Genomic DNA, 14400 nt, shown 5'->3' with positions numbered 1-14400 from the left:
TCCTGATATGCCCTCATGATTGATGTGGTTCATTTTAGAGATGTCTGCAAGAGAGCAGCATCAAGGACAGACCACTGTGATTGGAAAGAAAGATTCTGTCATAAATTCTAACACAGTAAAGAGAAAGTTGTTTGCTTTGCCAAGAGTCAGGACATCTTTCGAAACATTTTTATGCAAAACTATAAAACAAAGGTCTCTTCTCTGATTAGAAACCTCTGTGCTCTTCTCTTAATTCAAAAGAGGTGAAACTTCTCTTGAGGGAGTTTGTAGGACAAACTACAAGAGTTTTAAGACATTTTATTGCTGTTTTCTAAGGGCAGTATGATCTGAATACAATAAACTGGGGGTTTTTTAACTACATTTGTTAAATGGGAGTTTGCTGCATACCTGCAATTTCCAAATCTACTAAACCTGAAGATAATTAGACACGATATAAAAAGTCACAAATATTAAAGTCTGCATGAAACATTTTAAAATCCCTCTTTTTTTTTTTTTTTTTTTTTTTTTTTTTTTTTTTTTTTTTTGTGTGTCCTCTGTCCAGCAGGAGCAGACAAGTATCCTTAGGTATTTTTTTGCCAAGCTTTACTTGTTTCCCCATCTGTGTAAGAGCCACCCTTACTGGTGCATATCCCTGTGGGGACCTTCTGAGCATGAGAGTAGCCATATGTCAAGGTCGGATTTGGCCATCAAAATCAGAGTGTGGCCTCTTTATTTTGACAATGCCCTTCCTGTACACAATTACATGAATTTATGATAATTCTGAATCACTGTATATTGATGTAAATAAGATGTGTGATGAGACCTTATTACGTAATAAGATAGTTGATTTTAATAGCCTTTGGGATGGCAAATTAAGAATGAGAGAAACACATAGATTAAGATTTTTATAGATAGCCTTATATAAAGATTTTGGCAGTAGGAAACAAGAACAGGAGATATTAGTTTTCAAAGCAGTTCCTGCAGCTGTATTAATCATGCAGATAATGCATAATATAAGATGGTTACATAAGATCCCTTGGTTTAAAGTTGCCCTTAAAATATGTAATTTGAATCTGAAATGAAACTTTCTTCTGAGGCAGTGGCAGCATTACCGTCTGAGGGCTGCTGAAGACTCTTGAGCAAGATAAGGGAAACGGATGGTGCTTGGAGCTGGAACTCCCACGCTGCCTCTGGACAGCTTGTTGAAACAAATCTTAAGATTTTAGCAGATGCTGCTCAGAGCCTGCAGCTCTGGAGATCCCTCAGGGCCCCTTTTGTTTGATGCAGGTGAACAGGGGATGGCAAGTCCAAGGCAGCTGACCTTGAGTAGGGATCATCAAATTAGCTCTTGGTAACAAAGCAGTGCAAAAATACCTAAGGCTCACTGAGAACAGTATCAAGTCTAAAAAATGCATTTCTTGTATTCCCAGGCAACACATTATCAAAAAGCCTGCAGGCAAAAACACCTACCTTAGTATAAATAGTAGGTATATATGTTGACAGCAATTGCCATCTTGTGTACAGTGATGTTCCTTAAAGTGCTCTCAGTACCTGCTTTGGCTCAGTTACAGCTGCCATAAAATTTTCAAATAATATGAGCATCTTGTATGATGGTCTACTTTACTTAGTAAAAATTGAATTATACTCTTTTTAATTATACTAGCAAGTAAGCCAGTGTGATTGGCCTGGTAACTGTGAATGTGAGTCTTGGAAGGTAAGTGCCCTCTAATGATTTTTGTTAGTAAGTCTTGCCAAGTTTTCTAAGATATGGGAGGAGAAGTTAATTAATAGCTTTATTGAATCTGTTTTCTTAATATTAAGTAATTAATTTGATATACCTTTCAGGTGCAGTAGACATTGCTGTCAATGGTATTTAGTTTTTACTTTCCTGATGCTATACAAATAGCATGTTAATTTTAAGAATCACTCTCAACTGACATAGTTCACTTTTTTTTTGAGGGCTCACATCATCTAATGAGTAGTTCTTGTAGCACAATATTACCTTTTAGTTACCTAGATTCTGTAATTAGCATACAAAGTTGTAACTCCAGATTAGTATTTTTACCTATTAAATCTATAGTATGGATGAATGCTCTTTCTTATGAGAAAGGAAAATAAGTTTTTAAGAATCATGGAGACAGCTTCTCCCTGCTTTCTCCTTCCTGAAGCATATGTAAACACAGCTTTTTTAAGAGTAATTTAGCCAAACTAATGAGCAACTGGCTTGTGGACACAGGGGGAGCAGCACTCCAGGTTGTCTGCTCCTGCACCTGTGTGTGTGTTCACTTGTCCTTGGCCATCAGTTAAGTCGTCTCTCTGGTCCTGTGACTCCCTGCCTCTCCAGCGCTGGGTGTTTGCAGTTGCAGAGTTGAAGCATGCTGCCTGGTGGAGATCTCAGCCCCATCTCCAGGGATGGGCACAGGGAGCATCAGCTGATCCTCCTTGGAGAGGGGCCGCAGCACGGCACACAGCTTCACTGAAGCTGCTGTGGGCCACAAGGCAAGCACACCAAATGTCTGGTGCCTGGCTGCAGATAAATAATTCCTGGTATGCTGAGCAAGACAAGATACTCTGTATTTCAGTCATGGGAATGGGGTGTCTGTATGCCCTTGCTCGAGAGGAGAAAGAAGTAGCTCACCTTTCTGAAAGACAGGGATATAAGTTGTCTAAAGATTTGGGTTAATGCTGATTTGCTTAATTTATGCCATTTGTTGTGCAGCTATAGACTTGAAAAGTTTTGTGTTTCTTCTCTAATGAAGTTATTTGGCAAATGCAGATCTATTAACCCTAGAAATGCAAAGTGCACAGTCCCAACCTGACTTTCTTTTGATTTTAAGGAGTGAGCAAGACTCTGGGGTTATGTGTCTTTATTGAGAATATCTCTGTTAATAATGTTTCCTATTAGTAAAGTATAATTTTGGAAATCTGCCATAATTGTTTTAGAAGTGGCACACAGACAAGAAGGAATGAGGTTTTAATTGTTGTGAGGTTAAAGCATCCTGCAGTGTTCCAAACATTTAATGCTTGGCTCTAATTTTTCTGGAATCTAGACCAGTGGACAGACTTCTCTGTGGTCCATTTCAAATTAATTTTAGGTTTTCTGAGTTACTAATTCAATTGATAAAACTGGATTTAGTAACCAAACCAAGGTAACTGTCAGAATAAATAGTACTGAAGTATTCTGCTAGTGTCAATAGCAGCATCATCCTTATCCACAATTTCATTAATGTTTAGTAATGTAGAAGACAATTATTTTATAATAGGGGTAGATATAAAAAGAATATATTGCCTTCTAGATTAGTCTAAATTGTTAATTCAGTAGTAGAATCCTTAAACAGAGTAATATATCCTAATAATTTGCATGGTCAAATGACTTAAAGGTTGGAGATTTTTATTGTTACTGGTACTTTGTATCTTGGAAACACTCTGGAGATCTTCATTTTAGGAATGTTAGAGGTCCTTATCTTCAGTATAGATAATTCTGAAGACAGGTCTTATGGAAACTTGTATAACTGCTTCCCTAAATTTACTGAGTTTCCCAGGTGTTTTTCGAAGAGATACCCTGTGCTGTCATTTCTGTGTACAACCTGTGTCCTCAGTATGATACACAGAACTTCGACAGCTTGATAGTTGTCAAAGTGGTTACTCTTTCTGAAGCCAAGTAGCAAAGTGTTGAGACTTTAGTAAAATACAATACAGACTGCTCCCAAGTTATGGACATATTAAATATGTGTTCCTGGAAATCCATACTGTTTATGGATATATAGTACTTCTGTTTATCACAGATGAGACCATTTGTCTTGATTTTTTTGTTTTTTTAACATCTTGATAATAGTGAAATGTGACATCTCCCCTTGTAATACTGTTTAACGATGTTTTAATGCTGACACTAAATCTATACTTGGCACAATACAGTGAGATATGTACATTTTCCCATGTTTCAAGCTGCTTTATGTGTGGGGGTTTACTGTGAGAAAATTGTATCATTTGGTTGCATGCCACAAAATAAATTGCAACAAAGATCCCTTTAAAATCCTCTGCTTCTCAGCCTTGGGAAGGAGGAAACAACATCATCCATTTCTGTAGGAAAGCAGTCCCCTCAGGCTGAGACAGCACACAAAATTAGTTTCATAATAAAAAGCTTTAAAAAATAAACTTCAAGGGGAATTACTGTTGTCAACTCAACTCAAAAGCTTCCAGTTAAAATTCATATGAGTTAGCTATGGAGAAAGGTGTTATTACTCTGTTATTGTGCAGCAAGGTGCATTACTGATGAAGACCTGTATTTTGCAGGAAACTGCAACCTGCATACAATTTTGTCTTACCACAGCACAGTACAAAACACATATAGATACTTTTTTGGTGCAGAGATGATGATGATGATAATGGTTTTTTAAATTAGCTTTAAATTAAGAAGCTGTTATTGCCTTAGCGGTGCCTGTATTCTTACCCACCTTAAGGCACATTTTTTTGGTTTGACAACAGGAGAGGCCTGCACGTGCTGTGTATTTGTTAATTGAGTTAATCACAGAAGGATACTCTAACTTATCTTGATGCAATGTATAAGAGTTAACTAAGAGTATTTCAATGGCAGGAAGTACAGGACTTCAGATTGATGTGGTTCCCATTCTTCATCTTCTTTTGTTTTGCAGTCCACTCCTTTACACTTAGCAGCTGGCTACAACAGAGTTCGGATAGTCCAGCTTCTGCTTCAGCATGGTGCAGATGTACATGCAAAGGACAAAGGGTATGTAAAATTAATTGATTTATTAGTCAAGATAAAGAACGATTTCTTTGGTTCATGTTACGGCACAATCTCAAATAGTTGTCTAAGAATGTGATATTTGCTTCCAGAATCTGAGTGTGCTTCAGATTAGTTGTGGTTACACTTGTTTCAAGGCTTCTTTTACACCTTTAAAATTTTTTCCAAACTTTGAGCTTTGCTTCCATTCACAGACTACCCTTTAAAATTATGGACTAACAGCATTATTTTTAGAAAGGCAATGGGGAGAAGATACAAGGCCTTAGTGAAAGATGTGGATTGAAAAACTTATCTATGGTCTCATTAGCCTGTTTCACAAATATGGATGTAATTCCAAGTAACATCAATAATGCTCTTGCACTCACAACTAGTGGTCCTCATAGGTCTATCTTCATTGAAGCTGACAGCAAAAATCAAGATATAGTAGAGGTTAACTATTCTATTTTTGCATTAAGGGTTGTTGTTATGTAAGATCAGCAAAGTGCACAGCAGTCAGAAATCTGAAATGATAAATCTGAAATCTGTGCATTGTTCTCAGCCATACACTTCTGATCTCTAAGATGATGATTTTTATGATGGTTGGATTGGAAGGCTTAGTCCTAACATGGTAGAAATTGGGGCCCAAGTTAAAGGCATACATTTTGTATTCAGAATCCATAGAAGTAAAGATATGTGTGTGTGCTGTCTTCAGTAGCAAATCTGAGGTACTTTCTGTATTTTCATCTTCTGCTGAGTCCAGCCTAGTGTTAGAAGAGATTTTAAATTTTCATAGGTTCTTTCCTTTTTTCCATTTCTCTCCAAAACAGTCCAAAGTGTACTTAAACTCTTAAAGTTTCACTAACTGTAGCTCTTTCATTTGTCCATTTACCCCAATGGCTTTTTTAAACAGTATTGTTGTTAAATGCATAATGACATACTGTGCAAGTCAAAAACCAAAAATACACCCAAAAACGCCCACAGAAACCACAGAAAAACAAAACATACCACCCCCCACAAAAAAAACCCCAAAAAACCCAAAAAACAAACAAAAAAAAAAAAAACCCACCCCAGAAAACACAACAAAACACCTTCGTCCCACCCCTCAAAAGAACCCCACAAAAAATAAACCACAAAAGTCCTATAGTAAAGCTCCATATAATACCTATTTAGGTAGATCCAGCATTATTTAAGCAGGTTGAAAGTCTTTATACCTTTCCAAAATTTCAGGATCAGTTGGTAGAAACTCACAGTGTAGGTGCTGTAATGAGTTTTGAACAATTTGCTTGGAATGTATGAGAGGTAATTAAGTTGAACTTGAACTTGGGGCTGGAGCAGGAGGGGAAGGAAAGCAAACAAAGAAAGGAAAACCTTTCAGTACTTACTCTGTACTGAACTTCAAAACAACCCAAGCATATTTAGAAACATCTAACATCCTAGTAAGCTCCCACTTTTTTTTTAGTGGCACCACACATTTAGAATCAGTGGTGTTTTGTTTTACCTTGCTGTTTCTTATTTCTACATAATTTATAAGTAAATAGGCTATAAATAACTGTCACTTTTCATTTAAGGAGCTAAATTAGGCTACATTGATTTTATAGAACTCTTTGGTTCTCTTCAATGGAGTCAATTCAGAGAAAGTGCTTAGGAATTGTTTTGTATTTTCAAAATGGTCACCATTTCTAGTTACTCCCAAGGAGAAGCCCAGGCTAGGAAGCAGCTCTTTCTCCACTGGTCTTTCCTTTCCCTTACAGCTGTTGTGCTGGAAGAGGGAAGGGGAGGGGATGCTGCAGAAGTGGCCAAGTGCATTGCTGCAGGATTATCTTTGCTGACAGGCCTTGAAGCCCTCAGTCCTCTGAGATGACCATCATTTATTTTGGAAGGGGGCAGGTTTTTTGAGTGCTCTGTGGAATGGATAGTGTCTCTCTGTCTCAGATATGCACCCATAAGTTGCAATTAAGAAAAGTAATGATGGAAAAACCAGTCTTCTTCTGATGGAAAAACAGATGGAAAAAATTTTCCCCAAACAAATTTTCCTCTCCTGTGACAAATATGTTGCTGCTTCTGAGAGCATCCACCTTAAAATTAAGTTTATTTAATTGCTGTCTACTGCTTGCTGTCCTAATTATCTGAGTTGGTTTTGCAGTCCTGGGAATTGCCCCCTGTATTTTTCATAGGTATTATGGGGTTAATTGTGGTTTTCATGTATTATGTGTACTGATCTGTTGAGCCATAACTAGCCTGTCATGCTTGGCTCGAATTAAACTCATTTTGTCCTCTGCAGTAATTGCCCATCTCACATCTCCTTTTCAATGCATGACTTTTATTACATCTTGTGCTTGTGACTAAATCCCTGTTTTTACTTTGCTAGTGTCATTTTAAAGTATGGCCTGCAGTAATATAACACTACAAAAATTACAGGGACTCTTTTAGAAGTATCTTGAACAGTTAAATAGGTTGTACTATAAAAAAATGGAGGAAAATCAGGTCATTCCACAGTCTAGAGTAGCAATTTGAGTCTGCTTTCTATGGATATTTGTACATCATCATAAAATACCCAGGAGTTAAGTTAGTGTTATCTGGGGAGTTTTGCCTTTCACATAGCATTTTAAACAGGAGTTCCTATTTAGGCAGAAGCAGAACACTGTTGAGGAAATTGAACATGGAATGGGACTTTCCCCCTCCTTAATAGCTTCAAGAAAGATCACGTCAAAGCCAGTTAATGCTAGTCTTAATGGTAGATTAAATATCTGTGGCCTGTTAAGGCAAAAAAAAAACCCACAACAAAAGAACCCTCTGAAAACCAAGCAACAAAACCCCAAGTTTTAATGCCACTCTTAAATAATGTGTTGTTTGGGGAAGTCAGATTTTCTCATTAGATTGTAAATCCTAATTTTTAAATGCTTAACTACTTAAAATATTTTAACTTTAATTTGATAGTTTCATCTCAGTAAGGAGAAAATTGTTTCTCCCTTAAAAATGCCACTTTAAAGAAATTTGTCATTTGCCTTCTTCTTCCATGCAGTGGTCTTGTGCCTCTTCATAACGCCTGTTCCTATGGACACTATGAGGTTACAGAGCTGCTGCTTAAGGTAAGCAGAAGGATGGAAAGTAATAAGTGTTGATTTAGATGTGTTAAATGAACTGGTTATATCAGAGTTGAAAAGTAAGATTTTTTTTTTTCCTGATAGTAACAGGTTTCAAATATCATATTGTCATTTCAGAAGCCTGCAAGTGTAGGTCTTTGAAACAGTATATGTGTTTTTTTCTTGATCTAATTTCTTTGGATTGATAGTAGAGTTGAATCTTTCTGTTCAAAAATTAGCTGACATAAAAGTTCCAATTATTTTTTGCAGATTCAACGGTATTTTTGTGTATGCTGGTAATTTTAATTTAATTTTGTGTGTGTGTTCATACATGAGTGATTTGAACCAATTTTTATAATAAAATGAAAATTTGTAAGCTTTTTAGTTGTTGAAGATGATTTCTTCCTAATCCAAGGCTTTTTTTGCTGTGCTAGCATGGTGCTTGTGTGAATGCTATGGACCTCTGGCAATTCACCCCGTTGCACGAGGCTGCTTCCAAGAACCGTGTGGAGGTCTGCTCCCTCCTGCTGAGCCACGGCGCCGATCCCACCTTGGTCAACTGCCACGGCAAGAGTGCGGTTGACATGGCTCCAACGCCTGAGCTCAGGGAGAGACTGACCTGTAAGTGTTTCCAGACTGAAAACACTTGGTTGTGGGTGGAAAGGGATGCTTTCCTTTCAGGCCACCTTCCTCAAGCTTCAGAAGTGGACGCAAAGCAGCAGAGCAGCAGCAGCTGTGCATGTGCTTTGAAGTGCACAGGTACCTCTGATACGTCGTTTGTCATATTGCCTGGTTTTCTGAAGCTTAGAATTATTAAGGCACTGCTGAATCAGTGACTTCGGCTTTTTTTTTTTTTATGTTTAAAGTCCAGTTCAGTCACACAGGAGCCTCTATGTTGAGGCTCTAATTGCATTTAGAAACTTAGAAAAGGTAGGTAGCTTTGGTGTGCAACCTTGGAGATGGAAATTCCATCACCTTCTTTTGTAGCACTCCTTATGCTGTTTACAAACCAATATTTCATCTCAAATTTTAATTTGTATGCCATTGCTTTCCCTCTTTGGGGGATTTTGTTTTCTGACTCTTATTAAATGTAAAAAATAATTAAATGAGACATATATGGAAACAGAGCATTATAAAGTTACAGAAAACTTGAGAATTAGAATCACAATTTTAAATAAGTTTTTGGTTTTATCTCTCACCTTTCAGGTATAGCAGAAGCCCCCAGACACTAATAATGTGATCCTGCACTACTCACAATCACAGCTAGTTAGGTTTTAGTCTAGTCACTATTTTTGCAGGGGAAGATGGTGAGATCATGTGCAGCAGAAAGCTTTGGTCTAGAAGAAAAGAGAAGGGCATTAGTATCTTTTAGGTACTTCTCTACTCTGAGTCCTGGGCTATAGCTTCTGGCTCTGAGGAAGGTTAATTTAGCATTTATTTAAATTAACAAGCAAAAAAAAAAAAATTTAAACTTCAGTTTATTTGTGTATTTAGAGTTCTTCAAGAGCAATGAGGAAAGATTAATGTCCGTTAATATCCACTGAAATTTGTAAACAAATGTGAGCATTATGTCAAATTTGACAGTATCTTGATGGGATAGCTTGTATTTGCGTCTCAAAATATCATGTTTTTATGTTCTTGAGTTATTTCATCTTATACTTGGGGAATAAAGTTACATTATATTTGTTATTTCAAGATTTATTTGCATTTGTGCTTTGAGTAGTGCTTTGCTTACAAAGAAATTTAAACCAGACATTAAAACAAACGTGGGAGAAGAAAGCCCTTAGGTTAACAAACCTAGGATTTCAAGCTTACTTATGAAACAAAAATATTTATATTTTTACTGAAATTGAGGTATTTTTTTTCTAGTTCCCAGGCTCAGATAAATTTTTGCTAACCTGTCTTTTGTCTGAACATTTTGAGAGAAACACTTCTTTTCAAATTCAAAGTTATTTAAAACTGAAATAGTTGCTGAGCTAAACAAGATTTGGAAATAATGAAATGAGCGATCTGTACTTGCAAAGATACACCTGCTATCAACACTTGTTTCATTTTTGGAGCAGACTGGCTTCAAATGCTTAGCTAGTTAGTTTTCTTTAAGACCAATAGTTTAGTATTTTATATTTAAATTTTATATATGTATTATTGTTGGTTTTGTTGTTATTTATAATTTTATAGAAATTATATATATACTTAATATACTTTACATTGAATTATTTGTCTTGCAAATACAATAAAGTTTTTGAAAAACAACTGTAAAGCTTTATTTCCTTAAGAATAGCTCATATTATTGTGCTTATTTGAACACAGACGTGGGTAATGTAGAGGTCACATATACATTTAATGTCAAGTGGGTGGAGGATAAAAGGGGGAAAAGCTATAAGGATTTAACTCAAGGAATAGCTTCCCCTATCCTTTAGCACATTCCTTTGGTTTCAGCAAAGCTTCTTTCATGTTCTGTGTCCCAGGTCAGCTGCCACCCGAAGACATGCAGAAGCACTCCTCTTTCCTCTTACTGAGTATAGCTGTCTTTCTGCAATAACATTTATAAATGTGACATTTTGTTGAATATTAAATGTGTCTTTTTCCTCTAACAGATGAATTCAAAGGACACTCTCTCCTGCAAGCAGCCAGAGAGGCAGACCTAGCCAAAGTGAAAAAGACACTTGCTTTGGAGATCATTAATTTTAAGCAGCCACAGTCGCATGAGACTGCACTGGTGAGATTATAGAGTCAATCCATTTGTTTTATGATAAATGTGCTGGGAGCCTGGAGTCAAAGAGTTTTATTTCTGCACTATGAAAATACATTCATCATCTGAGATAGAGAATTTGGCATTGAACACTTTCTATACTTAAATAAAATCACCATATAGAAAAAACATCATATAATTTATTTTATCACTTTTTTCCTTCCTTCTGGTATATTACAGAAGTCCAGTCACTCTTCACCTTTTCATTTTTCACTTCTCTTGCATTTTTTCCTATAAACCTCTTTTTTTTGTTGGACTGTTGCTGTGGTTTTTTATGGTGTTAAGTTTTATTTCAGTAGCCCAGTGCTTCCTTCATGTTTTATGTGAGCAAACTTGGATTACAAATTTTTTTCATAGGATATGTAAAATTGTGGTGAAAATAGGTGTATATCATGGAGTCTTACAGGTTTGGAATAGCACTGACAGGTTTGGAATAGTCACATTAGCTGTAGAAACAGGGCTCTTTTGAGACTTTCATAGCATTATCCTGCTCTTAATTAATTGTTTAAAGAAGCAGTGGAAGCAAAGAACACAACCAGTATCCCAGATATAGTGAAAACTTTGAAGCTGAGACTGATGGTATTATTAAAACCACTAGAGTTATGATATTTTGTTCCAATGGAACATTTTCTTCCCAGTGGCAGGTCTCAGCTGCAGGCATGCAACTGCATATTTAGTATTGGAAACATTGTGATCAGAACATTGTGTGTTGGGTACCAAGCATCCATATGCTCTGTTTCCTCTGTGGAGGACTCAGCATCCTCGCCTGAAGCTAGAAGCATGATAGAGAATAGAGCTTTATAGGCTGAATGTGAAGACAGTATGAAATTTGGGATTATGTTATCCTTTTCTTTCTGAGTGTATCAGCTGCCGCTATGTGGCATCTCTTTAGCTGTGTAATGATCACTTCATAGTCCTCTGATGTTCTTTGCTCTTTTCTGCCTGCTGATTCTGCAGAGACAGCTGGACCAAATGGAATATTTTAGTTCTATTGATGTATTTGGTTCACTGTTCACTAAGCGCTTGAGTGTGATTTTTCAGTTTTTGGCTGCTATATATGAGATTTCCAAATTGTCACCAGTCCAAATGAAAGGACTTAGCTTCCAGGATCAGATGAGGTTATGTGTAATCTAACTGAGCTATTTCTGCCCTAAGCATGACAACATTTTCCATGGGCCACGGGGGTCTCTGCTGTATTAGCCAAAAGGCCAAAGCAAGCACCTGACATAGGTTTTAGTGTTGCTTTGAGGTGTGGCAATACTTCAGCATTTGTGTGTTTTAGGGCTTGTTTATCATATAGACAGGAAAAAGAGAGAGGATATTATCTGCAAAGACTTAAAAATGCTGCTTCACATCACAGCAAAACTTGATCTTAATGGTTATTTAGAAAGCTTGCCTTTGCAAAATTTGGATGTGCCTTGCTGATTAACAGCAGTATGGAAGCTGGAGTGAAAGTTACTTCGTAATGAAGGCTAAAACTGGATAAAAGATGGTTATTGGTACTAGTGCTACCTATTAGCATTGGGTTTGGGGTCTGTCTAATTGTAAAGGCTATTGTTTTGCTATTGGAAAGTTAGAGAACTCTTCCAGGAGACTTTCCACCTTTTATGGGTTACTGGTTTAAAATGTGGGTAAAGGTATAAACAGAAAAATCCAAAAGTTTCTCCTATTTCTCATAGTCTGTTATCTTGAGATGTCCAAACTTGAAATAAGCATTTCTGGACTTGATTTTAAAACTGGGTATTTAATCTTAGCTGGAACCATGCTGGTAATTCCAGGCTTCAGGAATACATTGATAAGGCCACTGTTGAGGAGTCAACAGATGCCAGCCACATTTAGGACAGTAATTACATCTAGCAAAGGGCTGTGTGGTCCCACAAGGGCAGGCATGAGCATTGAGAAGCTCTGTATTGAAGGCTGTATCTTTCTCGTAGCATGGGAAGAAAGATACTCTAAGAGAAGTGTATTGCCTCTTTGCTTATTGCATAATCTGTAGTTGGGTGCATGACACAAATGGCCATTAACAAGGTCAGTATGCATTGGAACAGAAAAAGAACATAAGTGACGTTCAAGTCATAAGTGACGTTGTCAACTTGACAACTGCAGCAGAATCCTTACAGACCCCTTTGGAGACCCTCTGTAAAAAGTTAGGCTGTTTCAAACTCTTTGTCTTTCCCTCCTTTGTTCATTGTGTGACAGTTTTGTCCTGATAGCTGGTTAATGTAGTTGGGACCATACTGCTTTTTTCCTAAGTGACAAATAGCTTTAAAATTAAAATTGTTTTTCTGAGTAGAATAATTTAGCATTGATCACTAAACCTGTATTTTGTTCACTATGATGAATTCTGTTTGTAAATTTTGTAGCCTGTTTTTAGCAGAATAATTAAGTGATGAAGTAATGTATTTTTAAAGTTCTTTATCATCTGTGTAGTTGAAATAGACTTTATATTTACTTTTTTTTTGCAGCACTGTGCTGTTGCTGCCGTGCATCCGAAGAGGAAACAAGTTACAGAACTATTGCTCAGGAAAGGAGCAAATGTAAACGAGAAAAACAAAGAGTAGGTTTCTGAAATGTTTGAGTTTTCCAAAGGCCTCTGTCATACTAGAAATGTAAAAAACTAATACATCACTTTTCTTTCTCTCCTCTAGTTTCATGACACCTTTACATGTTGCAGCTGAAAAAGCTCATAATGATGTCATGGAAGTTCTGCATAAACATGGAGCAAAGGTAAATATACTTGCATGTATTTTATTTAAGACAAAGGGCAAGAAGAAGGGTTATGTTGATTATATACCATGTAAGTTTTGTGGTAGTTGTTGCTTTTTATTCTGTATGCCTTGTGCTTCTTTTGTTAACCTTGAAGTGTGTTTTATCTGAAATAAGTACAGGATCCTCACGAATCCTATTTGAAAATTACTTCTCTCCAAGTAACTGATTATAGGCTTTAGGAGCCTACCTTACTCATTTTTAATGAACCTTGATATAATTTCTAATAAATGTTGTTATCTCAGTTCCTCATGTTACTTTATCTTGTTGACTTGAAAATATCCAATGGCTGAGGGTAATAACACTGAGTTTAGTATCCTAACACTGAGTATTCCTTAGCCCTTGCTTGCTTCTTATTCTCAGGGTCAGATTGTTCTGCTGTGCCCTTTAGCTATTGATAGGTGCTGACCTAAGTAATTTGTGAGCTTGTGAACACATTGTTCAGCAAGTTATTAAAGGCAGAGGAAGGTATAACTAACTTTATTTAGAATGTGGTTTAACCATCTTTCAAAAGTGTTTCAGAATGATCGTTCTCCAAGTTTTAGCAGCAAACTTAATATTCATGGTAATGATATACATCACTACTTAATTTTCTCAGAAACTCTTCTTGATGGATACTTTATTTGCATTGGCTAAAATATAAAAGTTCTCCTTGTTTTTGCTTTGAATGGGGCTCAGATTACTCGTTTTAACTCTTCCTCTCCATTCAGGGAGCTTGAAATGAAGAGCTCATTGTTACGAATTATTACCTGTTGTATTATGTTATTGCCTGTAATAGCGATCAAGTGTCACTCTTGCTGTGATAGAAGGTATGAGCAATGTAGTTGTATGCACAGTTAAGTGTTTTTATTTTAAAACAATGAATTTTAATTTATAAGTCTGTATAAGAGCTCACTGCCAGATTTCTTATTCACTTCCACACTACTTTAACAGCATCATAAAATAGCTTAACAACAATTCCACAGCAGAGTTGATCGTATTTGACAGTCTTAATGCAGTGGTGACTACTAAGTTTTGCCTAAGGGGGAAAGCAGGGCCAAAGTTCTTGATTATAATAATTAAAATTATTGGTTATTATT

The 14400-nt window shown here is 36.5% G+C and overlaps 1 protein-coding gene across 2 annotated transcripts in view; it reads left to right on the top strand.

Annotated features, from left to right (window-relative positions):
- Window positions 1-14400, top strand: part of TNKS (tankyrase) — a 129023-nt gene that overhangs the window by 79945 nt on the left and 34678 nt on the right. For both annotated transcript variants that reach the window (XM_053976851.1, XM_053976852.1), the window contains exons 6-11: window positions 4632-4726; window positions 7743-7809; window positions 8238-8424; window positions 10401-10522; window positions 13021-13112; window positions 13204-13282. In XM_053976851.1, coding sequence (XP_053832826.1) covers window positions 4632-4726; window positions 7743-7809; window positions 8238-8424; window positions 10401-10522; window positions 13021-13112; window positions 13204-13282 — 642 coding nt within the window. The remainder of the gene's footprint in view (window positions 1-4631; window positions 4727-7742; window positions 7810-8237; window positions 8425-10400; window positions 10523-13020; window positions 13113-13203; window positions 13283-14400) is intronic.

The sequence above is a fragment of the Vidua macroura genome, chromosome 4 (assembly GCF_024509145.1).
Source record: "Vidua macroura isolate BioBank_ID:100142 chromosome 4, ASM2450914v1, whole genome shotgun sequence".
In the NCBI taxonomy this organism is placed as follows: domain Eukaryota; kingdom Metazoa; phylum Chordata; class Aves; order Passeriformes; family Viduidae; genus Vidua; species Vidua macroura.
This window is presented reverse-complemented; position numbering and strand designations above follow the sequence as displayed.